At 39.2% G+C, this 27743-nt stretch overlaps 1 protein-coding gene across 7 annotated transcripts in view; it reads right to left on the reverse strand.

The window, feature by feature from the left end:
* Nucleotides 1-9277: 9277 nt before the first annotated feature.
* Nucleotides 9278-27743, reverse strand: part of AGTPBP1 (ATP/GTP binding protein 1) — a 167671-nt gene continuing 149205 nt past the window's right edge. For all 7 annotated transcript variants that reach the window (XM_030567724.1, XM_030567725.1, XM_030567720.1 and 4 more), the window contains one exon: nucleotides 9278-9995. In XM_030567724.1, the coding sequence (XP_030423584.1) occupies nucleotides 9818-9995 (178 nt within the window). In that variant the 3' untranslated portion in view covers nucleotides 9278-9817. The remainder of the gene's footprint in view (nucleotides 9996-27743) is intronic.

Here is a 27743-nt window from a genome sequence, read left to right on the forward strand (position 1 = left end):
CTGAGTGATCTACTGGAGATTTGGATGAGCCTGCATTTATGACACCATTTCATGACAGTGGAGAAGATGTAACAGTGGAAGGACAGAGGTCCATGTCAAAGCTATATTATGAGAAATGCAGAAGAGCTGGAACATCTAGTTTTCAGAGGTAGATTTCCCAATCCTCACATGAATCTGAGACTCTTGTCCATAATTGTTCAGAAATTAGATAGGAGAAAATACATTATTTTGGAATAGTATCTCACCATGGTTAGGACTTTTCATTCAATAACCAAGCTGTCATATTCAAATAATCTGCATTGGGATGTAGAAGCAAACCCTGAGACAGAAAGTAGTCTGTCTGCTGATGACATAGTCAGTCTGCCTTTGTGTTCAGTGACAGTTCTGTGAACTGCCTGACAGAAGCTATGTGACCTTCCACCCACAAGAGATTCTGCATCATTTTGGCATTTAGACTTAAGATTCTTGTGCCTTCTTGCCAATTCACATTTGCTGCTGTTGTGCTCCCTGATTAGGTCTGGATGTGGACTATCAGTTGCTTCTGGAAATCTTGAAAGTCAGCTGAACTACTCATCTTGAGGAGACATGCTCTGAAGCCTCTATGACTTTTGACCATGCCCTGTGAATTTTGTGGTGTCGCAGGCATGCTGTCTATGCTGTAAGGATAGCATCCAATCAAAGATTTGGGACCTGGACTGTGAAAGTATCATCATTATGTAGGTCTCCTGTTTCCATCAACTAAGGGAAAAATTCACCTTGATGGTACCTTCAGTTTTCTTTGCAGGTTTAGTTGGGCATGGGTCAGGAGGAATCCCAAAAACTCATATATAGGCTTATCAGTGTAGTAATCCATCCAAGAGACGAGTGCGAAAATTTTCAAAAGTGACCAGTGAATCTGAGTGCCTTATTTTTGGGTGGTCAACTTAAAACACCTAAAGGGCCCTGGTTTTCAGTAAGTGCTGCGTATCCAAACTGAATAATCAGGAAATTGTAAAGTGACAAAAAGTAGGGCATTCAAATTTAAGGCATCCAAAAATCAGTGATCAGTTTTGAAATTTTCACCTAGAAGATTGGCAGACAGATGGATGGCACCTTATTGTGCAATGATGTGAACAGTCAGAGTCCAAATTTTGTTGAACCTTTCCTCCAACAGCAGAAGTTTATTCCCCCTTGTGACTACATCATACCTTGGTTTTTCTCCTGTCCTTCTACCCCAGTCATAGGTTTTCCAATGTTGGGCAAACATTATGGCTTGGTCAGTAGCCCTGGTGAGCTCTTCCATGGTATCTGGTTCCCCCAGGAGCCACAGACCAACAGATGTTCCATGATTTGTGTTCCACCACAGTCATAGACATCTGTGTTGTTGGAGTAGCCCCACTTTCACATATTGACTTTTGACCTGCCAACTCTTCTTTGGAGGGGGGTTAAATACCTCCAGTTTGACCAATCCTTTTCTGCATCTGCGAGAAGGCAATCAGCAAAGTCAGTATGCATTTGACATCCTCACTGAGAGTTTCGAAGCCTGTGCACCAGATGTCCGGTTGGGTAACCATCAGTGATCAAGATGGATTGGCTGATTATTTATGTAAGTGTTGAAAAGTAATGGTGAGTGCATGCTCATGGTAGGCCATTTTTCTGGTGCCGCCAATCAGCTCCACTTCCCACATAGCTCAGTGTAAAAACATCAGTTTTTAAGTGAGATTGTATCCGTCATATGAGGTGATCTTTCATCATGTTGTATTTTTTTGTGAAGAGCCTTCAGTGATTCACTGTGTTGTATGCTGCCAATAGGTCAATAAATATGGCCTGTTACCATATCCTTTTCAAAGCTATCTTTGATGTACTGTGGGAATGTTCAGCACTTGATTAGGTGCATTTAAATGAGTGATGACAGTTTAAGATGAGATGCTCTTAGAGCATGTATAGGTGACGTAGTGATATAGGCCTGAGGTTTTTCAGCTCTGTGGCATCCTTCCCTGGCTTCAGGAATGCCACAACCCATGCTTGTCACCAGACCTTGGGAAGTTTGTATGTGTCTGAACATGTATTAAACAATTTGAGTAACCAGTTCTTTGTTGCTAGTTCTAAGTGTTTGTTTTGAACAGTGTGAATACCATCTAGACCAGTGGTTTGCTATTCTTGAGGACATTGATTTGGGAGTTTAATTTGGTCACTGTGTACTGTGCCCCCAAATTGTAAATTTTGCAGTGCTCTTGCTGCTTAATCAGTGTTTTGGATTATTTGTTTAGTACTGTGCCATTTTATAGAAGGTGGTGTACAATCTGATCTGCAGTAATATTGTAGTGTTTCTCTGCCTTCCTTGGGTCATTGTTAAGCTTCTGAATTGGTTATCCATGCTTTTTTTCTGCTGTTGGTCATGTCCACACTTTCCATGAGATTCTGCCATGACTTGTTTTAGTGCAGAAACCAGTTCTTCAAGAGCTATGACGGTATCCTCAGAGAATAAGTCTTCAAAATTCTGCTTGTATTTTGATCTGGTAACTTGGATGTTAGACCTGGCACTTAGTTTGTTTTGCAGTCTCACAGAACACACTTCAAGACAATGTGCTGGAATTGGTTCAGTCTTTCTTACAACATCATCAAGGCCATTGGTGAAGCTCTTCCATTCTGCTTTCTTAAAACTAAAGCACTAGCAGACTGGTACTGAGTTCAGTGTTAAAGGTGCATTGATCTGGAATCAGACCCAAACTAAGTTTGTTACATGAACCAGTTACGTTGTTGCAAACAAATGCCATATCTGGGTTATAGCCGTGTTTCCCTTGGCTGTTAAAAGAACTGGGGAGCTTGTAGTCATGAATTAAGTATGTGCATCTGCCCATGATTCAACCAGTTCATCATTTTCATCAGTTATGCTATAGCTTTATATGACACTGTGACTTAAGGTCACCAATCACCCACATTTTGTCATGTGGACTAGTAAACTTGAATTATTTGCATGGCAGTTTGTAGACAGATGTGATAGAAATGCCACCAGTGTCTACAATCAGGTCTTCAAAGTAGCCAAATTTTAAGGCATCTACATAGAAAAGTGCTTAACTCCCAGAAGCTCTCATTGCTCTTAGGCCACTTCTGCTTAGGTGCCAAAGTTTAGACAACCATTTTTTTTAAATCTAAGCCTAAACTTTTAAGGACAGTGCACCAGAACATTATGGTCCTGGTAGAACAGGTGGTCTCCAGTTAGATTCAGAAGGCAGATAAAACAAAGATGGTCTCTTTCTTCCTATCAGCAGGGTTTTTGGGGGAAGAAAACAGCCTCAATAGAAATTGAAATGCCACTTCTATTAAGGATGCCACTTCAGCATCAGCTGCCAAATGACTTCTCCAAAATGGGAATACATTCTAATATATTTGCCCTTAGATTTAGTTTGCTCATCCTCTCACTCTGGCTGGATTCCAACATCAACAGAAGCCATCATCTTTCTCTCCATTGTTTAAAACACTTCTGCTTCCTTGGCATGGTGTGGTGTGGGGCGGGGTGGTGTGGTGACTGTCGCCAAAGCAGAGACCTTCCTTTGCTCTGGGGAAAGAGCTTATGCTGTTGAGCTCTAGGGCGTTGTGTGACTTTTTCTTGTGCTTTCTGGTGTTTGACTTTTTTACTTTTCTTTTGTCTATTACACAAGGGTTTTTTCTCAGCCCTTTTGGAATATCAGTTGCTTTTTTTTAAGTTGGGGCTTCCATCTGGAACAACCTCAGGATGTTTCTAAGCCTTTAATACACAACTGAAGGAGTAATGTGTAGGTAGATCCTTGTAACACCCCAGATCCTTCCCTTGGGAATAAGCAGTCAAATAGCAGAACAGACATCCTGCCAAGTGGCTCACTTATTCATTCAATAAACATTTGAGAAGGGATCCTGGATTTTTTTTTTATTTAAGTGGATTGGACTAGGAGATTGGGGGAATTTTGGGATTTTGTCCAAAGAATCCTCGTTAAGAGTCTGTTACTGAAGAAGACTGACTTAGCTTCATTGTCTGGTGTGGGGAAGAGGACACAGCATGCTGTCCAGTTTGAGTCTGTTGCTAGTGTAATACCAAAAAAGTTGCTTAGGCTTGGAGCAGCCGTGGAGTTTCCCTTCTGCAGCTCTTGATATGATCTTTTTGCATATGGAATGGCTCTTGGCCTTCAGCTTGCTTTGTTTTGCCTACTCTACCATGATGTGGGTTGGAGCTACAGAAGAGAAGCTGCTCAGCAGGTGGCCCCAGTTAGAGGAACACAGGTCTGGTAAGTTTGGTCTATGGGTAGATTCTACTTGCTTCTTTCTCAAAATAGGATTTTAAAAGCTAGGATGCTAGAAGAAGCAGTAGCACTGAACTGCTACACTTTTTGTGCTACTGGAGGCAGAGAATGTAATGGGAGGGCAAAGGGACATGACCAGATTCAGAGCATCGACAAGTTTGAACTGCATCCAGTATTTGCAAGGAGAGGGGCACAGACTAATTGAATCAGGGTGAAATCAATTCAGAAACATTCTTTCCAGGATGCCACTTGAGCATCAGCTGCCAAATGACTTCTCCAAAACGGGAATACATTCAAATGTATTTGTCTGTAGATTTAGTTTGCTCATCCTCTCCCTCTGTTTGGAGTTCAACACCAACAAAAGCCATCATCTTTACCTCACAATACATTTGAAAAATAGGCTGTTATTATTGCCTCCTCTTTTTGTAGTTGGAGTAATACATGCAGACATATTAAGTGATTTTTCTCAAGGAAAAAGAAGGAACCAGTCTGAGCTAGGATTAGCTGCCTGCAGTTCTTGAGTCTCAGTCCTGAGTTCAGACCACTGCTCATTCTCTATTTTTAAATCACTCTGAACTAAAAAGTGACCTTAAATACATGTAAATGAAGTAGTTCAGAACTAGTTTTACTAATCTAATGCATGACTGTGTGAGGATAAGGTCAGAGTAACACAGGCAGGTATGCCATATGATGTACTAGGATCTGATTTGCTTCCATTTCCTCACACACGTATCTTCATTTTCTCTTTATCAAAATTTAAATACCTATAATTTTGGGGAGACAGTAAGAATTCTGTATTTACAGTATCCAATAATATACAGCTGCAAGTGCTACAAAGCATTGATGTTAGTAATTTGAAATTCTCTTCTGACTGTATTGCCGCATTTGCCTTGGAGATAACTTTCCGCCACTGTCCTCAACAGCAGCAGCAGCAACAATAAAAAGGAAAAACCTGTGCTATTCTACTCTGTTGAAGTAATTTTACAGTTCCTGATTAATATGGCTGTACCATGAATTAAACAGCAACCATTTCTCTGACTGGCTAATGGTTATCACACAAGGCACAGAACCCTCTTGAGTTGATTCAAATTAGACTTACAATGATGGAAAATAATCTAAATTATTTAATTTAGTCGAATTCAAGCCATCACAAACAATGAAGCAGATTTCATGTTTTGTGAAAGGATAACTGATCTTTGGTTAATTTGTCTAACTGTAGGAGATGGTTAAGGGTATTTACTTTAAATTTCTTATAGGCTTCTCAGAGATGAAATCAGTCTCTTGATATGATTCAAAAATAATTAAATCATACAATTTGACTGATTACATAGTATTTACCATTTGTCAAAGCTGTTTAGTATTTTAGATGTCAACATGTGCCTTTGCATGTGATTAGAGTTTTTTTAAACAAAGAAAAAAAAGTTTTTTTTCCCCCAAAGGCCCCATATTTTAGAAAGTCAGACAGGCACTCAGATCATACAACATCCTTTTTCCTTATAGTCTTCCTGGCTCTCTCTCATCATCGTAAAGACTTCTCTGCTACCAAAGACAATGATGAAGCATGTAGCTGGTGGTACGGGGGATCTTGCAAGTGGTATAATTTAAGAAATATATTATGTGGTTCTGTATATTATTTATATATTTATTTTGTGAAACAATATCATAGCCAATTCATGAACATCCCTTACCTGCCCTCATATACTAGCTCCAATGCATAGACATGAAAGTTATGTTCTTGTACTGTATTAGGACTCCATCCTATGAATCATTTTGTGGGTCTTGTTCTTAATACTGAATGAAAATTATAAATGTACCATTGATAATCACAAAAACAGTTCAGTGGGCACTAACTGGGTCTCTTTCTTCCAGCCTCAGTTGAGGTGCCAAGGAACGAAGAGACAGAGACCAAACCGTACACCTAGAGTGCTCCCCTAAATGAGAAGAGAAGCATATTAGTTATGTAGTGTAGGAAAACGTGCAGTGTTACATCTCTTGCTGTATCTGTGCAATGGTGATCTCCAATTTGGTCAGTATGGTACTTTTTACAAGCACCAAAAGCAATCAGTTTTCTAAATCTGATTCTACCCATTAACCTGTGAATGAAAAGCTTAACACAATGCAGCATGCTGCCTTCTTAATTTTTTAAAAACTGACAGAATTAGAATATTAATGGTCTCATTTTCAGAAACACTGAGCAATCCCAGCTTGCACTGAAAACTGGACCATAAGTGCTCTCATTAAATATACTTGGCAAAAGGAAAATACCACAAAATTAACAATTTCTATTTTCTATCCAATAAAATGTGTAGGGAAACAAGGCGATTATAATGATTCCTTTATTATATATTTTCTTAATATATTTATATCTGGGCATTCACAATAATACTGCCACAATTGTGTCTAGTACAGCATTACAATGAAAAGGTATCTGATACCTGAATTTTTTTGATTTTGTGTTTACTGCTACTATTGCCTTACTTGAAATGAACACTGGTTCTTTTTGTTCAATTAGATTTGCACAATATTTCACATCCAAAACCCACCACATACAAATTGGCATAAATGGCAATCTTTAAAAAATTACATTACATTCAAGGAAAGATATCACTGGTGAAGGAAAAATATCAAGTTTGTGTTACAGTCTCTGTATCATACCAAGATGGGGAATACTGAAATTCATTATCTAGCAATGCAAACCATTCAGTTTTCAGAAACATAGAGTAAATATCACAGTCAAAGTCAAATGCTTATGTTACTAAAACTCATCGTTATTTTGGAGGGAGGAAAAGGCATAGCCGCTTTCCTTATGAAGAATCTGTCATGATTGTATTAAAGCCATCATGTAATACCAAAAATATGTTGCAAGAATATTGAGTCATAAAAACCAGGAAAATTTAGAATTAAGACTAGAATTCCATCTGTCATAACTAGCACCTAGATACTGAGCCAAGTACAGTACAGTATATAAAACATGCTCTTGAAATTCTCATGCACAATGGATTCAAGGTTCAGTCAGCCTCTCAAAACCTAGATTGAAATGAAACATTGTTGTGTTTACATTTCAGATTTGTATTTACGTATCGGTTTATAACAAATACCCTGAATAAATATTTATTCAGTAATCAGTCATAACTTCTTTTGTCTCATCTTCCAGAACCTCTAGTCCAAACAGAGCTTATACATATACATACACACACACACACACTTACTTGGGATGAGCATTAAGGATACTGCACTATTGAGACCATGGAGTTCTTTACATTTCATTAATACATTCCTAATGTGTTGAAATTCCTAACATGTTGAAATCTATGTTATTACTAAAACAATGAGGAATCCAATGGCACCTTAAAGATTAACAGATTTATTTGGGCATAAGCATCCATGCATCTGAAGAAGTCAGTTTTTTACCCACGAAAGCTTATGCCCAAATAAATCTGTTAGTCTTTAAGGTGCCATCGGACTCTTATTGTTTTTGTGGATACAGATTAACACGGTTGTCCTTCTGATACTATATTACTACCAAAGTCAAGCTACACAGAGATGCTGATTAACTTGCTGTGTTAATACAGCAAGTTAATTTAAGCAAATTTATTACTTATGAAAGGTGCTAGAGTAAGAGTTCTGGAGACTGAAGGACAATTTATACACAGAACAGGTACAACACAATGGGAGCAATATGACGTTCCCTACACTGTCATGTTAATATGTCTCAGTCCTGACCTAGAGGAATGACCTCTAGGTGGTATGAGGGGATAGAGAGTACCAGGTTCAGTGCCTGGTTTCTCTTGTTATTGCCAAAAGTGCCAGTTGTAATGTCACTTTGCTGTCTAAACACCTGCTCACCAGGGAGTGGACTGAGCCTGTCTACTCATCCAATATAGGTCACAGAACAATTAAGATGGTCAGACCTTAAAAAGAAAAACTTGGAGGAGAATGTATATAGGTGGTTCTATCATTCCCTTTCTTCTCTCAGCTGATCATTTAATTTTTAAAAAAAATTTAAGCATAAGAGCATACTATTTCAAGGTCAAATATGCCAACATTTCTCTCCTCTACCCCAATTTCAAAATCAAGATGGCACAGACTGTTGCTACCTACCTAAACTGGATTGGAACAGTGAGTTACTGGTAAAAGGTTTCACATTTCCACTGATCATCCCCTAAGCCATCTTGCTCTCTATGGTTTTTATTTCATGTACCAAATAAAAAGAAAAGAAAAAAAGAAATGAAACACATCCATTTCATTTGCACTGTTGACACTTAAAAATCTCTCTTTAGTTAGGGATCTGTTTAAGTATAGAAAGATATTGCTTGATGCTTTTAGATTTCCCCTTATGCTATACAAGCATTTTTCAAAAAATAAAGAGTCAGAATTGGGTCACATCAAGCAAGGATAATTAAACTTTTTGCTGTAGCAAATGTTCAGATTTATAAATATTTGGCAGCAACTTCAGCTTCACATTAAATCTTATTCTAAGCAAAAATGGAGCTGTAGAGGTAGAGGGGAGGTGCAAAAAGACTTTGTTCATTCCCAGAACATGAACAATCTGACTCACAGGAAGACTCTAAACCAAAATGGATACCACCTTTCCCCTTAAAAACATGCCCAGAATGAACTGAACTCATTTTGACAATACAATAATTTGACAAGAACATTAAAGAAATATTGTTAACAATAGGTAGCAAAATATACAGACAGTATACACATTTAGCCAATTCTTGTCACTGAGTAAACTTGTTTCCAAAGCTAAATATTAACTGATTGTGGAGATGAACACCTCTCTCTTCACCTGAGATGCTGTGTTTCAGGGAAGGGTTTTATGCAAACATAAACAGCGTAGTAGGTGCAGGTGCAGTAGCCACCATAAAATGCTTCTGACTAGTGGACTAACCGCCATCTTGCAAGAATAAATTATTCTTTTAAAAAAAGGTAATTTAGATCATTGTATATTTTAAATCATGGCTTCTGTAAAGCTATATAACCTCAGTGTATTAAAGGATCAAAAAACAAGCACAACAATTGATCAAATTTTCATTTTTAATTTAGTAACTGTAGAATGAAACGGTTTCAAAGCAAGCTCTCCATTACTTCAAACAATCAAACATTTAACATAATTCTGAAGAAAAACCTCAACCTCAATAAACACACAAATTAATAAAAAACCCTGTACATATGTATTTTTCAGGAAGAAACTCAAAGGTTTGTTAAGGAATTTTAATATTAATTTCTGTACCTGACACATTACAATTTATAATCCATTGGTTGGTGATTATAGGGGGTTAAGGACACAAAAAGCCATGCAACAATACTTGGTAGAAAATGAAATAGTAAAGCAATTGTTTGATATATTCAGTGCCAAATTAAGGCACTGAATTCCTTAAATAAAACAAATGCCAATATCATCATAAATCAGAAACACATTTATTGTCTTTCAGCTAAACTGGATTCAATTACTTCTGTCTCTTTGAGCCATCCCTCTTGAAAGCCAGACACTTCCCTCTTTCCTATCCACTAAAAACCAGGATATTCATTTTCTTCTTTGCATCTACAAAGATAGCTCAAGGCAGGTGTGTCCTTGTCATTTCTGAGTCAGAAAGCCCCTCTTCCTGAACAGAGGGTTCATAATGGCCTGCATTATCAGCCAATTCAATGTCTTGCTCATCATTACTCTCTGCACTGTAGTCAACTTCTTCAAGGAAGCGAGGCTCATCTTCATCCAGAACATATGTAGTGGGGCTGTAGTAAGACAATACACAATAGGTTGCATTAATCGCTTGCAAAGATTTAAATTCTGCTACCGTCAGTTAGACAATCTACTTCCTGATCTTGAGCTAAATGAATAATTCAAAATGATACACGTTTTAATGTAAGAAAATCAGGCTAACAGGAATAATTAACTTGAATAATACATATAAACTGTGAGCCAAAATGACATTTATAAAGCTGACAAATTAATATCATAGACACACACTACATAGGATACATATGTAAATTATAAAAAAAATTATACACAATTTAAAAAAAATCGATTTAAAAAAGTCATTGAACTGGAGTAAGTTAGTTTTTTAGGTGCTGTTATACTACATACACACTATGTATTAACTGTGATAGGGACTGAACAGATAAGAAAACACAGACCCTACCCTTACAAGCTTTCAACTTTAGTGTTTTAAATTATATGCTCATTTTCAGATTGTAAAATTATGTTTTAATTACAAAAAAAGTTATTAATTAGTCTGAAAAATGTTACATAGAGTACTTTTGACTAGTTTGTAAATGAAAACTCAAGTACTCACAAAGCAGGGTGTTAAGAGTACTTTTGACTAGTTTGTAAATGAAAACTCAAGTACTCACAAAGCAGGGTGTTAAGAGTACTTTTGACTAGTTTGTAAATGAAAACTCAAGTACTCACAAAGCAGGGTGTTAAGCCTTCTTTTATACGCAAAATTATCAAGGTTTTATTTGCAAATTGCTAAACTTTCTCATACTTTGCATAGATTCCTTTTTAAAAGCCTCATCTTAAATCCTGCAGTTCACAGGCAGCAGTTAACTTTAAGAAGCCGGGTAAGTAACTATGGGATATTCTAAACAGTTTCTACAGTAATGTGCTAAACTAATTTCTTCCAAGATTCTAAAATGGTTATCTACCATTAGAGCAAACCAAGAAGACTGAAAATATGCCTTTTCACTACCTGAGAGTTTCCTATTATGAGGAAAAAAAAAAGTGAATTTTTCATACCTAGCTTTATTATTTTCCCTTGGGACACAGGATAAAGCTATTTGCTTAAAAGCACTAAATGCTTCTAAATATTTCATAAGGTAAATAGCTCTGAGTTCAGAGGAGGTCCCAGAAAGGATCTGCAACTTATCCATTTTAATTCATAATCAAATCAAACTGATTCCCCATTAGGTTTGCCAAATGTTTCTACATTGGAGGAGCTCGAACTCAGGAATCTATAATAACCAGATACAACTCATAAAAACACAACAGCTGTGTTAGGAACACATAAGGTGCTCTGGGTTATTGTGTTAGAATCATTAAACAAAGCATTTCAAACAAAGTTATACATTTGAATTTTTACAAGTTTTTCTTGAGATTTTTATAAGATCTCCTGACAGCAGCGCTGCATTTAATTTCATTACTGTTTCCACTCTAAAGCTCTTTTAGAGAGTAAGCAAAGGACCATTTTAATCTTCAATGGGCTGAAATCTGGTGCAAGTATTTTTCACTGAGCTTATTCTCTGTCCCTTCAAACCTCAAATGAAGTGTGCAACTGACAGCTAAGACTCACATACTGGGAACATGACAAAAAATCTGGACTTCTTTTAGTTTAAAAAAAGGTTTTAATAGTACTGAAAATCAAAGGCCTAACAAATTAAATTTGCACACAAAAGAGAGACTTGGCTATTGGATATTACATTTATGCTTAAAAAATTTTCAGAATAAGGGTTATGAACTTATTGTGCTTAATGAATACCACAAAAAGAAATGCAATACAAAACTAAACGTGTCCAACAACTGTTATTTAATATTCTGGTAGCACCCACAGGTCCCAACTAGGGCCAAGGCTAATTATGCTAGATGTTGAACATACATACACCGCTACCTCGATATAACCCCACCTGATATAATATGAATTTGGATATAATGTGGTAAAGCAGTGCTCAGGAGGGGGGCAGAGAGGCTGCGTGCTCCAGTGGATCAAAGCAAGTTCAATATAACAGGTTTCACCTATAATGCGGTAAGATTTTTTGGCTCCCAAGGACAGCATTATATCAAGGTAGAGGTCTATATTGGGGTGTCTGCCCTAATTAGTTTACATTCCAAAAAGACAAGCAATATATGAAGGGTTAAGGAGAAGGATACGATCAGGTACTTCGACTGGCACAAACAAACTTATAATGAGACTGTTATTCTAGTGCCTTTACATGAGGCTCACAAGGCACTTCACAAGCATTAATGAATTAAATCTTCAAGGTATCCTCATTTTACAGACAGGGAAACTGAGGTACAACATTGCACTGAACATCTGTGGAAGAGCCAGTAACAGAAGCCAGATCTCCTGACTCCCCACCCCATGATTTAACAACATGACTGTATTCCTTCCCCTAGAAAATCATAATTCACCAACACCTAGTTCATTTGAAGGAAAACAGGTTGAAATTTTCATTCAACTCTTTGAAAAATAACTCCCTGCATGAAACCACACTCAAAACACATCTCATCTCAACAAGTGTATAGACTATTCTGGGATTTCTGCTTCGGATCACTCACAGATATTGATTTGCTAGGTTAAACATACAATGAGTTCCCACTGCAATTGCAGGATATTCTGTGTAATTCAATTTACAGGAAATGCAACCATTAATTCTCAACACTGCCCTCATTAACTCATAGTTGTGAGAACTGGAAGTTTAACAAAATTAATATTTGCAGTGCAAACAACATGTTTTTGTAGCCAGTGCTAGCATGAAATTAATGTATAAAAATGTATTACAATAGACATGTATAAAATTCTTTTGTTTAGCTGCATGTAATTTATGACAACAGTGAATGCAATGGAGTCTTCTGCAAGAGATACTCTCTCCAGAAGGTAAGTTTACTGTAGTTTAAAAAAATTTTTTTTACACATACACAGTCCAGAACATGTTGCAACTGTCTTGATGATTATGCAGAGAACTGGACATTTCAGCGAGACACCTTCACTTCTAGGAGCTTACATTCTGTTTACCAAGTGACAGACTATGTCCCAGTCTACATTCTGAATTCTGGGTTGCAATACACATACAAGACAGTGTAAGATATACAGAAAATTATTGCTATTTTAACTCAGTTTTTAGGTCAACAACTAGCAAGAAGTAGTAAGAACAAGTCAATACTGCAGCTTTGTCTCAAAAGAGGCAACGGGAACATTTAGGTAAGCCAAGTTTTTATCTTGATATGATCATCTTTTTAAAATCCAAGGAACGAAGCAAAATAATATAGTGCACCACATTAGACATTTGCAATTGCCGATCTGCGCTCAAATCTCAGGTTAGAAATGTAAGAGTAGTTTAATCTTTGATGAATTTTTTACTAATCATAAAACTATCAATACAATAATTATTTTTCTCCACTCAGGAGAAGTCCAGTACTAGAAGAGTTAATTAACAGGTCAGGATTAGCAAAGCTACATGGAGAAGCTTGCCTAAATATCTGCCCCTATTAAGTCTGGCTCTGAAATTATTTTCATTTTAACAAGTTTACCTGGCTCTCAATGCACCCACTGTGCTACTATTGCCCATTCACATTCTACTGAAATCAATATATTAGGATGTGCTTATCTTGTCTACATGTTTCATTTCCTTCTGTACCCATCATAAAGGTATGCGAGGGTCTGGTACAGTTAACAGTCAACAGGCCATTCGATGGCTTTATTTCTGATGTAGTGAATTTATCGTATCATCCTTTGATATTTGTTCTTCAAAATTCTTCTTAGCCCTCTTTAATCTGTATTTTAGAATGCACCTAACAACATTTAGACTCTACTCCGCTGTTCTCGCTTGTGCTGAATTTCTACATTTTTGGTGACTCGAACACTTGAACCTTGCTGTTTAATCATTTTTGTTTTTTTAATATCATGACATATCTTGGGACTCAATGTTTTTTAGCTACCTTCCATGCTGATTCTGTGGATTTTAATTTCCTAACTTTTCCCTTGAGTTGTTTCTAATTAACATACTCAATAATCCCTCCTCCTCCATCAACTCTTGCTTTCCTTTTTAAAACAAAAAATTAATAAATTGGTTTATTATTATTAAGGCTGGTGGATTGTCATGGATTCCACAATGTGTGTGCTTTCTTTAAAGTCACAGCCATTCAAGTGACCCCTTTAAAATGTCTTTAGTATTCAGATATTTTATTTAAATTTAATTTTTACCCTTACAAGTGTAAGCAGAGTCAGGATAAACTCTACCCTGACATCTGGTGGAAAGAATGTCAGAGAGTGTATTTGCATAGGCACGCCTACCCTATCCCAGACTGCTGAGCGGTGGGACTGCTTGGTGACAAATGACTCACCCTCAGTTGGGTGGTACTTACTAGACAAGGGACATGGGTTCCAAAACCCAGTGAACTGAGAGAGGCTGGGGACAGGTATCTGTGCCTGGTGGTGCAGGCTCCTTGTGGAGCCAGAAGCACCAGTTGCACCCCCTCCTCTCTCCCCTGTGGAATGTCAGAGTTGATTTTTTTTTTTTTATTCCCTGAAGAATCTAAATACAGGTTACTGAGCTGAATGCACTTTGGGCTAATGGTGCACTAGCACTGGGGCTCCCCCACTAAGACCTGAGATCACTAAGAGTTGAAATCACGAAAGAACTGAAATGACTGAGCTGAGAGCACTGAGTACTGTGCTAACTAGTGGGGGAGCCTGAAGATATACTGTGGAACAGAGCAGCTGGCGGAGTGGAGCAGTTGTGGGGACGGCTGGCACGGATCACGGGACAGCTGGTGGCAGCAGAGCGGAGTAGCTGTGGGACGAGTGGAGCTGAGCAGTTTTGCAGAGCGGCTCATGGAGCAGAGCAGTTCCTGAGGACGGCTGGTAAAGCGGAGCAGTTTGTGGAGAAGGCAGAAGCAGAACCAGAACCCACGGAGAGGCAGGGCAGTTGGCCCCAGACCATGTAAGGTGCCCCTTTCTACCCAGGCTGGGGGGAGGGACCTCTACAGATAACTCTTGAACTCTGGGCTGGCATTGACCAGAGACTTTTGGGTTGTTGGACTTTGGGGTGATTGGACTTAAAACCCTAAGGGGAAAAAGGACAGTGCCAAACGTACTTGGAGGTGGGTTTTTGTTTATGGTTTGTGTTATAACCCTGTTTGTGGTGTTTCTCCAATGGGATGCTGCATTGATTCCTTCCTTTATTAAAAAGATTTTGCTACACTCAGACTCCGTGCTTGTGAGAGGGGAAGTATTGCCTCCTAGAGGCGCCCGGGGGGGTGTGGTATGTGAGTGTCCCAGGTCACTGGGTGGGGGCTCGAACCGGTTATGCATTGTGTTACTGAAACGGAACCTCTGGATACTGAACCCGGCCCTTGTTGCTGCCAACTCAGAGGGGCAGAAGGGTTACATAAGTGTGAAGATACACTTTGTTTTCATTGAGAAGTTTAACTGATGAGTGTTGCAGGACTCAGACTCCCAAACAAAAGTGCTTTTCAAAAGCATACCCTTCCTTTATACAAAAATGTGTTTAGAGATGACAGGAATACTAGAAAATCGTGTAATTTTAAAAATGCATAAAACGCTTTTTTAAAACAAGACACTGTAATTTTTCTAATAATATAGCAATATTTTATGTTATGTATTTTTCCAATTTGAATGAATGTTTTGGTACACTTCCCAATAAAAATACACTAATCTGTTTGAAAAAAATTGTGATTTCCGCCCGCCCCAGCTAAAATGGCTATTTTTGCCACAACAAACTCATGATTTCTTGATTTTTCCAGTTTTGTTTTTTTCCTGATACAAAACAAGAATCTCATTTTTCATTATTCAAATTCTTCAGTTGCAGGAGAAGTCAACCTTGAAGGAAGCAAAAGATTTTCTTTAACTGTTATTAAAACACACTTGCACCAGGATATTTACAGTGCTTTACAAGAAGAGATTGAGATAGTTTCTGCCCAATGACTGAAAGTTACACCAGCACATAGTATCAGTGAGAGACAGAAATGTAACTGGCAAGGAACCAGTGACTGCTGCCGAAGGAATTCTGACAGGGAAGTAAAAGTGGGAGGAGAGAAGTCAGGGAGTAGTGCAAAGGAACCAGCTTTCTGTGTCCTCATTTCCTTAGAATTTACCCAGAGATCTCTGGATATCCAAGCTCTTGGAAGGCCATGCTCCTACAGTAGCTACAAAATACCCTCCCTTGGAGGCAGTATCACTCATGTAACTCAACTTACATCTACTTATGGATTTCCCTTGAGTAATTCTCCCTTTCTATGGTTTTTCCCATGTGAGAAGGAAAGATCTAAAGGACAAATTCGAAAAGCAATTAGGTGTCCAACTTCTATTCACAATCAAAAGGAGTCGGGTGCCATCAATCTTCCCACAAAGTGAGATTAGGGATGTAGCATTTATAGCTCTCATCTCATTTCTAGAGCTTGTCTCCTCCTTGCCATTTCCCAAAATTTCCTCTTTGTTAACTCTAATGAGAAAGTAATATGAGAAATCCTAAAGCTCAATCTGTCTGCTATAATTAAACCAAATCTATAAACTGAAAACACTGGATAACCTAGAACAGTGGTTCTCAACTTTTCCAGACTACTGTACCTCTTTCAGGAGTTACATTTGTCTTGCATACTCCCAAGTTTCACCTCACTTAAAAATACTTACTTACAAAATCAGACAAAAATACAAAAGTATCACAGTATACTGTAACTGAACAATTGCTTACTTTTTCACTGGAATATAAATATTGTACTTACATTTCAGTGTATACTATATAGAGCAGTATAAACAAGTCATTGTCTGTATGAAATTTCTGTTTGTAGTGACTTTGCTAGTACTTTTTATATAGCCTGTTGTAAAACTCAGCAAATATCTAGATGAGTTGATGTACCTCCTGGAAGACCTCTGCAAACCCTTGGTTGAAAACCACTAACCCAGACCATACGGAGTGAGTCTTATAGAACTGAACAAGGCAGCAGAAATTCTGAACAAGGTCAAGTCATCAGGCAAAGATAGATAATGCGAATAAATTCCACTAGTTATGACCAGAGTCATATGTTTTTGTGTCATTGCATTTATAGAGTCTATCAAACCTGTCAGCATCACAACCATATTTCTTACTATAGGACCATTATTACATGTAGTCTAATGGTTTCTTTTTGGGGAAACTGGGGGGAAAATACTGGAAAAAGTTCAAAATAATTAAAGGAAAATAAATTATGTAAGTGTTTAATTCATTGCCTAAAATGTTAAAGTGCGTTACCAGAGGGAAACAAATCTAGTTATTGCTTTCTTTTTTGTAAATCAAACGTACTGCTGACTCAGTTGAAAATGCTTTGGTTAACTTAAGGTAAATACATCCAGATGTAATGAAATACTGAAAAGTACTTTAAAATGTTGGCCTGTCCTCTTTCTCCCAAGTTAAGGAAAAGGAGGCCTTGTGTAATTACCTATACTATTTGTTTCATTAATTACACTGCTTCTGAATGCATATATCTTTTATCTTTGAAAAAGGAGATTTTTTTGTAGTCTCAGACATATTATTACATCAGCAACTTCAGAAAAGTATGTACAGTAACTGTTACGTTATTTACCACAAATATTCCAACTGGGACACTATGGCCTTGGACTATTTCCCAGGCACTGTGGGAAGACGAATTTATCTTGAACAGAAAGGTTTCTGAAGCTATAAGATGAACATTATTTCTTAGGACAACAGCAGCATGGTTCTTATATAGACAAGGGAAGTAATTCCACAACCTGCCTTTCAGAGGTAAATGATTTTGTCCTGTATTACTTGTCATTTGATTAATCTTGTCCTTTGATGATACTCAAATGGAGGAGTCCAACATGCCTACCTACAGAATGCCACTAGAACTTGTATCCATGTTTCCATAATGCTTGATTGTAGGTCTCCAATCAACTATTCTGAGAAACTCCAATGCAGCTGAAGCCACTATAACTTTGTGATTATTATTATTATACTTACATTACAGTAGCATTTAGAGATCAGGGTCCATTGTCTCAGGAACAGTACAAATAACAGAACAAATAAAGAGGCAGTCCTGCCCCAAAGAGAATTCTGTTTTACCTTTCACCAGAAATGTAAAAATGTCCCAGATCAATGTATGAAATTCCTGGTTGAGTTCCTGGTTGTCTGGATATCAGAAGCTAAGAGAGAATTCATACTGAACTACACGTCTCTTTGAATGATTAGCTGTTGACTATCAGTGTTCGTCATCTGGATGAAGGAGCCCCTGCTTCAAGGGATCTGGTCTTTTCTGTAGGTCCAGTATAGGTTCCTTGGCGTATAGGAAGTCCTGCCTTTTGGGCAGCAGAGAATTAAGAGGACTTCAGCTTTCTCTGGTTTCCTCTTTTCTGTATCCTTTATGTGAATTGTCTTGAAAACAAATTCTTTTCTGCCCAGTGCATTACTTCCATTGCCACATAGAAGCTTCAACCTCTGCTTACTTTCTGATTTTGGAAGAGATACAATATACATGCCTCAGTCATAAACCAACATCTAATGGGAGGCATGAGAATACTTCCCTGTGAGCACTGTAATAGCCCACTATTTGGCTTCTTATACCTTCTTCTGACATAGATGGTACTGGCCAGCATCACAGGCAGGATACTAACTAATTGGATCACTGGTTCGATCCAATATGGTCATGTCAGAGAGAGAGTGTTTTGTTCAGACACACCACTGTCAATCCTTTGTCCTCAGCAGAAGCTTCCATAGATGTATTTTGAGAAACCCACTCACAGGATGAAACCAGCAATCCTGCTCACTGGAGAAAATTGGCTATGGATGAGCATTGCCAGGAAATGACTGATGCCAGGAAGTTTTGGATCTATGCAAATCATCATGATGATAAAATTACAGTTTGAACCACCCTTGTTTTGACCACTAGATGAGCAATTCATTGGGCTCAAAGCTCTTCAGGATTTTAAACAACTGGTAGTTATTAATCCTTTTAAGCAGCTGTCCAGTTGTTACCCGGAGTTCTTTCAACCCAAAACTCTTGCTAACTTTTACTATGTGCGAGGTGGTGTCAGGAAATAAATCAGGGGAGACATGGCCATCTGACCGATAGATGCCTGGCACAAACAGGACAACACAAGAGTGCTTTCACGTAAAGCTACACTTTATTTAGTCTCAAGCACTTACACACATCTGCAACAGGTTAGTAAAACACCCCCAACCCATGATAATTACCAAAGCTGAGTGTGGCTCTCGAGTGACACAGTGGCAGGCTTCCAGTGGCCAAATCTTCCATCTGCCGGTTGGGACTGCAAGATGCATTCAGAGGGAGAGTCCAAACAAGTCCAAGTACCTCAAACTTTTCCCCCTTAATAGAATGAGATGCCCCTTAAAGAAAACTTGGTAAGTAAGCAGTTTCAATGGTCAAGCAAGAGGTTCCTTCTGATTATTGATCAACCAGGTGCGGGTTTTTTCCAGAGTTTCCAGCCTTGAGGCCCCAACAGACATTCTTGGGGCATACCATGCTCTTCTAAAATGCATGTATCAGTGACTTCAACATAATTCTTATCAGGAAGAACGTGGGTAAAACTACCCTTTCCGTGGCACCCAAAATCCCCTCCCCTCCCACTTTGGTTAAGCCAAGCCTGCTGACTAGGCTGCTTTTAGTAATAAGCCACAATGGTTTCAGGCACTTTACTGGTTTGCCAAAATATCTCCATACAGTTACAAATGTTTTTCCCCCCTCGGGGCAGGGCACTAATTCGTTTGTTGTCTATGCATGTATAATTTATAACCTGTGCCCTGCTGTGACTACTACTAGCCATGCCTGAAGACTTTGGGTGTGGAGAGTAGATCAGAAAGAAGGGATTTTGAGCTCTCACAAACGAATGCTCGTTTCATCATTGTCACACTGAGAATTTTGTTGGTTTGGTAGAAAACGTAATTACGTTTCCTTGGAAGCTTCTGCTCCAGATTTTTATCTCTGCTAAAGTAACAGTTCCTTCTTGGATACCCGGGCGCTTCATAGTGACTAATGGATTTTTATGCTGGCTTTCATAGAGGCCTCAACCCTCATTGTTATTTCAGCTCTAATTTCTCTACTGTTCCTCCACACAGCTTCTCACTTTATGCTTATATGCACAAGATATCAGAGGTGGTGTCTCTACAAAATCATGCATCAAATAATGTTTGAAAGGAAAGATATATTATTAATATTAATGAATTCCTGGCAAGCCACTGGCATCCTGTCCTGGAAAAGTACTGCACAGAAAGTTTGCTAGGGCGAGTGGGGAGGTGCTGAAGTGTTTGGTGCATGTGTGGTACTTCCCCTGGCTGTTTATACTCAACCAAGGAAGGGTATTGGTACAAATGTTATCTGTAGAAGTAAGTTGCTAGATATCTCTAAGAACCTGAAAGGTTGCCTGCCTGATCCCACAGGCTAACTAGCACCCAAATAAGTACTTTAAGAGCAACCTAGTTCCACTCAGGCCTTTACTCAGGAGCCATTTTGAACATGGGAATGGATTTCTCAGTTACTCTTCTGTAATCTCATAATGGTGTCGCTTCATTGGGACTGGAATCCTCACATATCTCTGCTCTAGTCAGAAACTGCCTAAAGTTCTCCGTATGCTTTAATGTGCACTCAAAGCCTGTGGAGTAGGGAAGGGGTGGAGAGACAGGGAGACCCATTCCCACCTTTCCTGTACTGGAGGTGTGGCTCCTCAGGGGAGGGGAGGGGACCTGAGCTGCCAGTCCAACTCAGAGCCCTGTGCGCTGGCAGTGCGAGGTTGGCTGGCTATGTAATTCACCCTGTGTAGGGCCGGTGAATGTCATTGCACATAGGGAATGCTGCTTCGACTCAGTGTAGTGCTTGCACGGCAGTTCACATTGCCCGAGGGAGGCAGAGAACTCGAAGAGGGAAGGTGCTGAAGTGGCATATCTGACTGACTGAAACGTCTGTGCTACCAAATACCCACCTAGAAGAGGAATGATTGATTATAGGTCGCTAGTGCATAAAAATGCAAATTAAAGTTAGAATACAAAATTGTTGGGAGAAATTGAATTGCCAACTTTTTCTACCAACAGCAGCAGAAAATCTGCAGGGCCTAGGATGAAGGGTGGAACCTACTCCTGAAGCCTTCAGAATGACACTGGACACTGGACCTTGGCTTTCCTTGGATTTCCTTGGCTTTTGTGGGGGGAAAGTGCAGTGCAAGTCCAGCTATGTAAAGATGAAAAAATCAGCACGTTGGTTTTCCAATATGAGTGTCCAAATTCAAAACAAATTTCTTGCATGCTGTGCTTGGATTATGGGGTAGAAAGAAGTAGACTGTATGCTGCTGGCTATGGTGGCTTGGCTTTGTCCTGGCTTGCAGAGTAGGCAGTGGAAACCACCCTTTTCCACTTGTGGAGTTCAAAGGCCTTTTGTCCTGGCACGATCTTGATGAAGTTTTCAAGCAGGCATTCTTTACTCTTTGACTGCACATTTGTAGGACGGGCTGCCATGGTCTCTTCCGCCATGGTAGGGCACATTCCCATACCACTCTGCCATGAGCTCCAGTGGTACCAGAGCTGTTGAAAGCCCAGAAACATATGAACCTTGGAAAACTTGAGCAGTTGCCTTCTCTGGGACTTAGCACCTTCAGGAGCGATACATCAGCTAGAATCATCGCTGTCTATCAGTATAGCAATACTGACTTCACTATCCCTATAGTTATTACTGGGGACTCCCTACAATCTACCCCAGCCTTCATGGCTACATTCTCACCATGCCGATAACTGCTGCACAGCCTCATACCAAGCCTGACTTCATATCTGCATGAAGATTTTTACTATAAAGTTTTAGGTAGTTTTGTCACTTTTCTCTTCCTGTTTGATAACCTTTTAAATCTAACAATTCCTTTCTAGCACTTGATCAGTGGCCTTGGCTGAGGTATCCTTGAGGGGCATCTCCTGCAGGCCTGGCCTCGATTAGGAGAATGAAGAAACAGACAAGGAAGGACACGTTCATTCATCTGTTTGGGAGTGCTGCGGTCAGTACACAATGTAGCTAATGCTAAAATAGATATAGGATAAGGCTATAAGTAGGATACCAGTACTGGGTATAATACTGAGAGGGGTGTATTTGCTTATAATAAGTATATAGGTAAGAGGTAGGGGTTGATTAAGGCTGTAACACAAAAGACCTACAGGCCCCAGGTCTGTAAGATATTTAGCTTAGCCAAACAGGGCCTTTGACCTGAATTAGGCTGGCATGAATTAGGCTGACCCATAAATAAACTTACAGTCCCCAAAAAGTATAGGAGACCAAACCCTTAGCTACCACTTAATGATCTGATTCTAAAGGATTAATCAATAATCAATACATCAATCCATCAACTAGACTACAAGAAGAAACTAGGGAATGCTCATTTGAGGAAAAAGGCAGAAGGACCTAGAGGTGCACAGGAAACTGCACCAAGATATTATACAGCTCCTCAGACAGCAAACCCAAGTGCTACAAAGCTTTATGGAGCAAAACTCCCAAAGACTTACACACCAGCAGCCACTTCACTGCATGTACATTTCTATCATCCTGGGACCTGGGCCATATTCGTTTCCTGCCAGCATAGCATGCCACAGTATCATTTCCACTGAACCCAGTGGAAAACAAGAATTGCTATTTGTATTTATACACTGACCTGTGATTCATGCAGAAGCTATCCACACCTTGCACTTTGTTCTTAAATGATTTACAAGTATTTTTGTTGTTTGTTACTGCCCAGTAGTTCTACTTTGTGAAAATCCTGGTTTACATGCTGTCTTACCCAACAGACGTGACCACTCCCCACTAAATCTGATTCCCCTCAGAGTCATGAAATGTGTTAACAATTCATTGAAAATACATATACAAGCCAAGTGCAGTTTATCCAAGAAGAGACAAACTAACAAAGCAGCATGCTGCCTGATCATGACACACTATCACTCTTAAGGCCTCTTCAGCCATACAGCTGCTCACTGTGCTCAAGCAGCCAGTCATTCAAAAAAATCCATGTTTCCTCCTCTTTCCCCTACCCTGCCAAGAATATGCCCCCCCTTTGCTGAGCAATTAGGTAAAACATAATTAACTAATAGAAATGTTTGGCTCATTGAGATCCAGGCTACTCATGAGGTATCTCCAGAGTACTTTAAGTCTACCAAATACACATTCAATAGTCATCCTGCAACTGTTCAGATGACAGTTAAGTCTTTCCTTCCTGTTGTCCAAGTGCCCAGTGTATAGCTTCACGATCCAGGAAAACAAAGGATAGCCTGGGTCCCCAACAGTTTGCATTACAATCCCACTAATATAAATGTGCCATTCCAAGAAAAGTGGCCCTGCTTGCAGCTTTTCAAAAATCCTTTATCCCTAAAGATGCAAGCATCATGCACTTTCCTTGACCATCCAGAGATAATGTCAATGATACATCCATGGTGATCCATCACACTTTTGTAACTCGGGAAAAGTAACAGTTTTTGATTATGTACACAGAAGCAAAGTTGGGGGAGGGGAGGGGAAGAGGCAAATCAGAATACGCATCCTGTCACTCCACCACAATTTTTGAAGTCCATTGACCTGAATCCCTTTCTTCTTTTCCGAACTTTGCTCAGACTCACAATCCTCAACAGCCATGCACACCTGGATGACTACTGCCCCCCCTCCATAGACTTGCCAATGTCAAACTGACTGTCCACTGACAGATAGCAATCAGGGCCACAAACATCCACAGCACAATCATTACCTGTTTCTCCACCATCAAAGCAGCACTCATTTTGGCATCTCCATACAGGAAGGCTTAAGTGAGCTCAGCATACTACTCCAGGCCTTCCATATCTGAAAGCTCTGCAGCCACTGATAATCCTCCCAGATATGCATCACAATCCAGTCCCACCTCTATGTGCTCGTTTCATGAGCCCAGAAGCACTGCGCTAATGCGCGAATAGCTGGCAATTTTCATTCACTATCCACATAATCCATGCTTTCTCAGTATTCTCATTTTCACTGCTCTATGACCGGCCTCTGCGATAGTTAAAGTACCACAAACACAGAACAATCAGGTTCCCTGTCTCTAAAACATATATGAGAACTCCACTGACCTGTTCAGCATCCATGATTCTGCTGAAATAGCAGAGAGATTAAAAACTGACACAAGGAAGAGCAGATTATGGGATGGAAGGGAGGAACGGTGGGAATTAAAAAAAAAAAAAGTACCAAAAAATATCCAGGGTCTGGAACAGAGGGAATTGTGGGAACCTGACACCCCAAAGTTCCCACAGTTCCTTGAGAGGAATGCTGCTGTCCCACAATGCACTGCAAAAGTGGTGCTCAAGGCTGCGCACTGGATAGAGGCATGGGAAACATTGGGATGTCTATCCACAGGACATCATGTCTTGTGTTGATACAACCTCTTGCTGTGAGGACGCACGCACCAGCAAAGGCAGCCAAGTGTGCACATGCTCTAGTGAGGTTACCATGTCAGCAGTTATACGTCGGCACAAATGCTACTGGGAAGACTTTCTGGAGTAGACATGGCCCAAGTGAACTGTTTTCTGATTTTTCTTTCCCTTAAGTTCTGGAGTGATAAGTATTTTATATCATTTGGAACTCTGATAAATATTTCCCCCTTTAAAAAGTTAATTGTGTATAAGAAGTGTAGTTGTGCTACCCTGCATTATCCAGGCAACATGTGGAGTAACCAATTCTTGTCCAGGCTCATAATTCCAGGAAAGTTAAATGGTGCATCACTAGTACTGAATATCACTTCCCTCCCTCTTCCTTACAAGCTCCACGTATGATATGAATTTTGAACAATCAGAAGAAAACATTCACTATATTATGTCCTATACATTTGTAGTAGAAATCAGCTCCATAGGTCTTCTAGGTTGTAATGATTTTCAGCACGTAAAAACTAGATTCCCTATGAATTAAACAGAAAGAAATCAAACAATACACATCTGCAAAACAGCTTGTTCTCTCATGGGATGAAACTTAGCTGTAAGCTACGGTGAATAGGACTTGTTCCAGGGATAAATGCTACCCAATAAGGATCTGGATATGAATAGATTACTTGATCATCCTCCTCCTCGATGGATTCCATACATTTTTATTCAATTTTATAACATATCCTGTGACAAACTACAAAATACATCAAGAGTGAAAATACTTTGCAAGCCTGCAAGTACTGGATATCAAAGGAATTCCAAATGTAAATAAAATCAGTGAAACAAAAAAAAGAGTGACAAAACTTGTTCAAACATTGCACTTATGGTTTTATAAGTATTTAGAACATTTCACTGTAAGCTGGCATGCAAACTCACCAACTGGGGAAGGAAAAATAAAGTTCCAACTACAGGTCTCTTCACATCCCTTTCTTCAGGTCTTGCTTTATTTCCAAAAAAGCCCCAACCAACTCAAAATCAGAACAAATCAACTCAAACTACTGGGTAATAGACACCAAACACCTTTCCAGCTCAGCCAACTTGGAGGATACAGGACACATCCATCCCCTGTGACAGCCCCTTCTGTATCAGCTTCCCTTTTCCTTTTATAACCCCATCGGATCACCTAATCTGATGGGAACCTGGTAATCCTTTACATGCTGAAGACACCTTTATACTTTGGCACACTCATAAAATGCTCTAAGAATCTGGAAACAAAAATCTTGACAACTGCAGCAGAAAAAAAATTCTGTTATAATACTGAGGCCCAGAACTACAGGGGAAGATACTTATGCCTGCACAGACTTCAGTGGAACAGTGTACAGGCTTAAGAGTCTTCCTGCATACAACATCCAGCAGAATTGGAGTCATAACTATTAGCTTTCCTCTAGTGTTCAGTTTTCCTTGAGAGTAATGAAGCATTCCATGTTTGGTATTTTTTGGTCACAGACCTATAAAAAAAGTTTCTTTACCTGAAGCACAAATAATTCCTCTAGCTGTTTAAGGTAATAATGTTTGGCACTATCATTCAATCAAAATAATAAGTACCTTTTAATACTTCACCAAAATTAGTTCTAAGTCCTGTTAACTGATGATCAATGAGGACCTCTATAGAGTCATTTTGATTAGTCAAACAGTAAAACAAAAAAAAATTAGACAAGAAATAGTGTCCAGAACTATACTTCAATTTCTGTTCTCCTTCATGAATACATTACAGGACTGTAATTTTTTTTGAGAACTGAAGTGGTAAGGTGTTATGGAATCAGCTATACTCTACCATCCCCCTTCCTACTCAATTCCACCTTTCAAATGCCCATGTCTTGCCCCATCCTTTCTACTTACACCAGTTGTGGGTGTGTGTCAGTCAGGTGAAGCTAGTGTAGGAGGAAACAAAGTATTCCCATATTCAAGAGAAAGTCTCTAATGTCTATTTCTGGCTGTTTTTAAAGCCACTTAGCTCTGTGTAACCTTAGATGACTAGGAAACCTGGTTCACAATCTCTTAATGAAGCCAAACAAATAACTTTATTAGTTGTGACCTGGGAAGTCAACCTCCTCTAGGGCTAAGATAAAATGCAAACTCAGTGATGTCTCAGATAGAATACCTTAAACAATAAATGAAATCAATAAAAATTATGTTGAATTATATGTGGTTGTTTTCTAGTGTGCACCATAGGGATTAATCTGGAACCACAAAAGCTATATCACTTACAGCCACAAATCTGATTCAAAATGCAATCCCACAAAGAGCTTTATCCTCTTATCTATCAAACTCTACTAGAAATATATTAATCAAAGTTTGTTGCTAATGAATTTGAGATAGAAGTGATGCAACTGTGAAGGGAAATTTATTATGCAGTTTGTAACTTACACTCTACCAAAAATTCCTTTGGAGTTCATTTCCAGACAAAAATTCTTTGGAATATTACTTAGGCCTACTGTACATGCTCAAGATAATTAAATGATTTATCTAAGGCTCCCTTTGCCAAATACATGTGGCACAGAGCAGGATACGTCAATTTCAAAATATAAAATTCATTTTGTATGATGAATTTGCTGAGAGTAAAAACATGTTGAGCCCAGGAAAAGTGCTTCAACAAGGTGTAAAGGACTATCATGGAGAATTGTTTGCAGTGCTGTTATTGCCACCATGTTGGGCCCAGGATATTAGAGAGACAAGGTGGGTGAGGTAATATTTTACTGGACCAACTTCTGTTTAAGCTTTCAAGCTTATCCAGAGCTCTTCTTCAGGTCCTTGTCTCTTATTACTGAGAAGTAATCCAGTTCACAGTCTGAGGCAATCAGTTCCATGGAAGAGGGCCAACAATTGACAGGCAACAGACTTCCTACTGAGGGTTCCCAGGGGGTGAGGTATGTATGATTGAAGGCTGGAGTGGCGTTTTCCAGTGGAGCACATGGCAGAGAGATGTCTATTTGAGAGTAGGAGCTGCTCTAGTTAGGTGGGGGCTGACAATTGCCATATATAAGGAAGATATGCAGGAGAGTGAGAGCAGGAGGGATTATGCTAACAAAACACACTGACAAACCACGGATACACCAGAAGAGGTGAGATCTGACAAGACTTTTGTTTGTTTTCAAAGATCTGTAACCACTGAGTGTTTTAAAAGTAAAGTTTCTGTGGTTAAGACATTCCTTTGCTAAGTCTGTGTTCCTTGCTCCACCTGCAATGCGTCCCAGAAGGAATTAAACTAGAAGGCTGGAGTGCCCCAGCCTAAGTGAACCTCTGAGGGACCATGTGTAAGCAGCAACTGGAGAGGGACTCAGTAGGTCACAGACACTGATTTGGGGGGTCTAGGGCAGCTGGATGGTGGTTCCCGAC

The sequence above is a fragment of the Gopherus evgoodei genome, chromosome 6 (genome assembly GCF_007399415.2).
Source record: "Gopherus evgoodei ecotype Sinaloan lineage chromosome 6, rGopEvg1_v1.p, whole genome shotgun sequence".
Lineage (NCBI taxonomy): Eukaryota > Metazoa > Chordata > Testudines > Testudinidae > Gopherus > Gopherus evgoodei.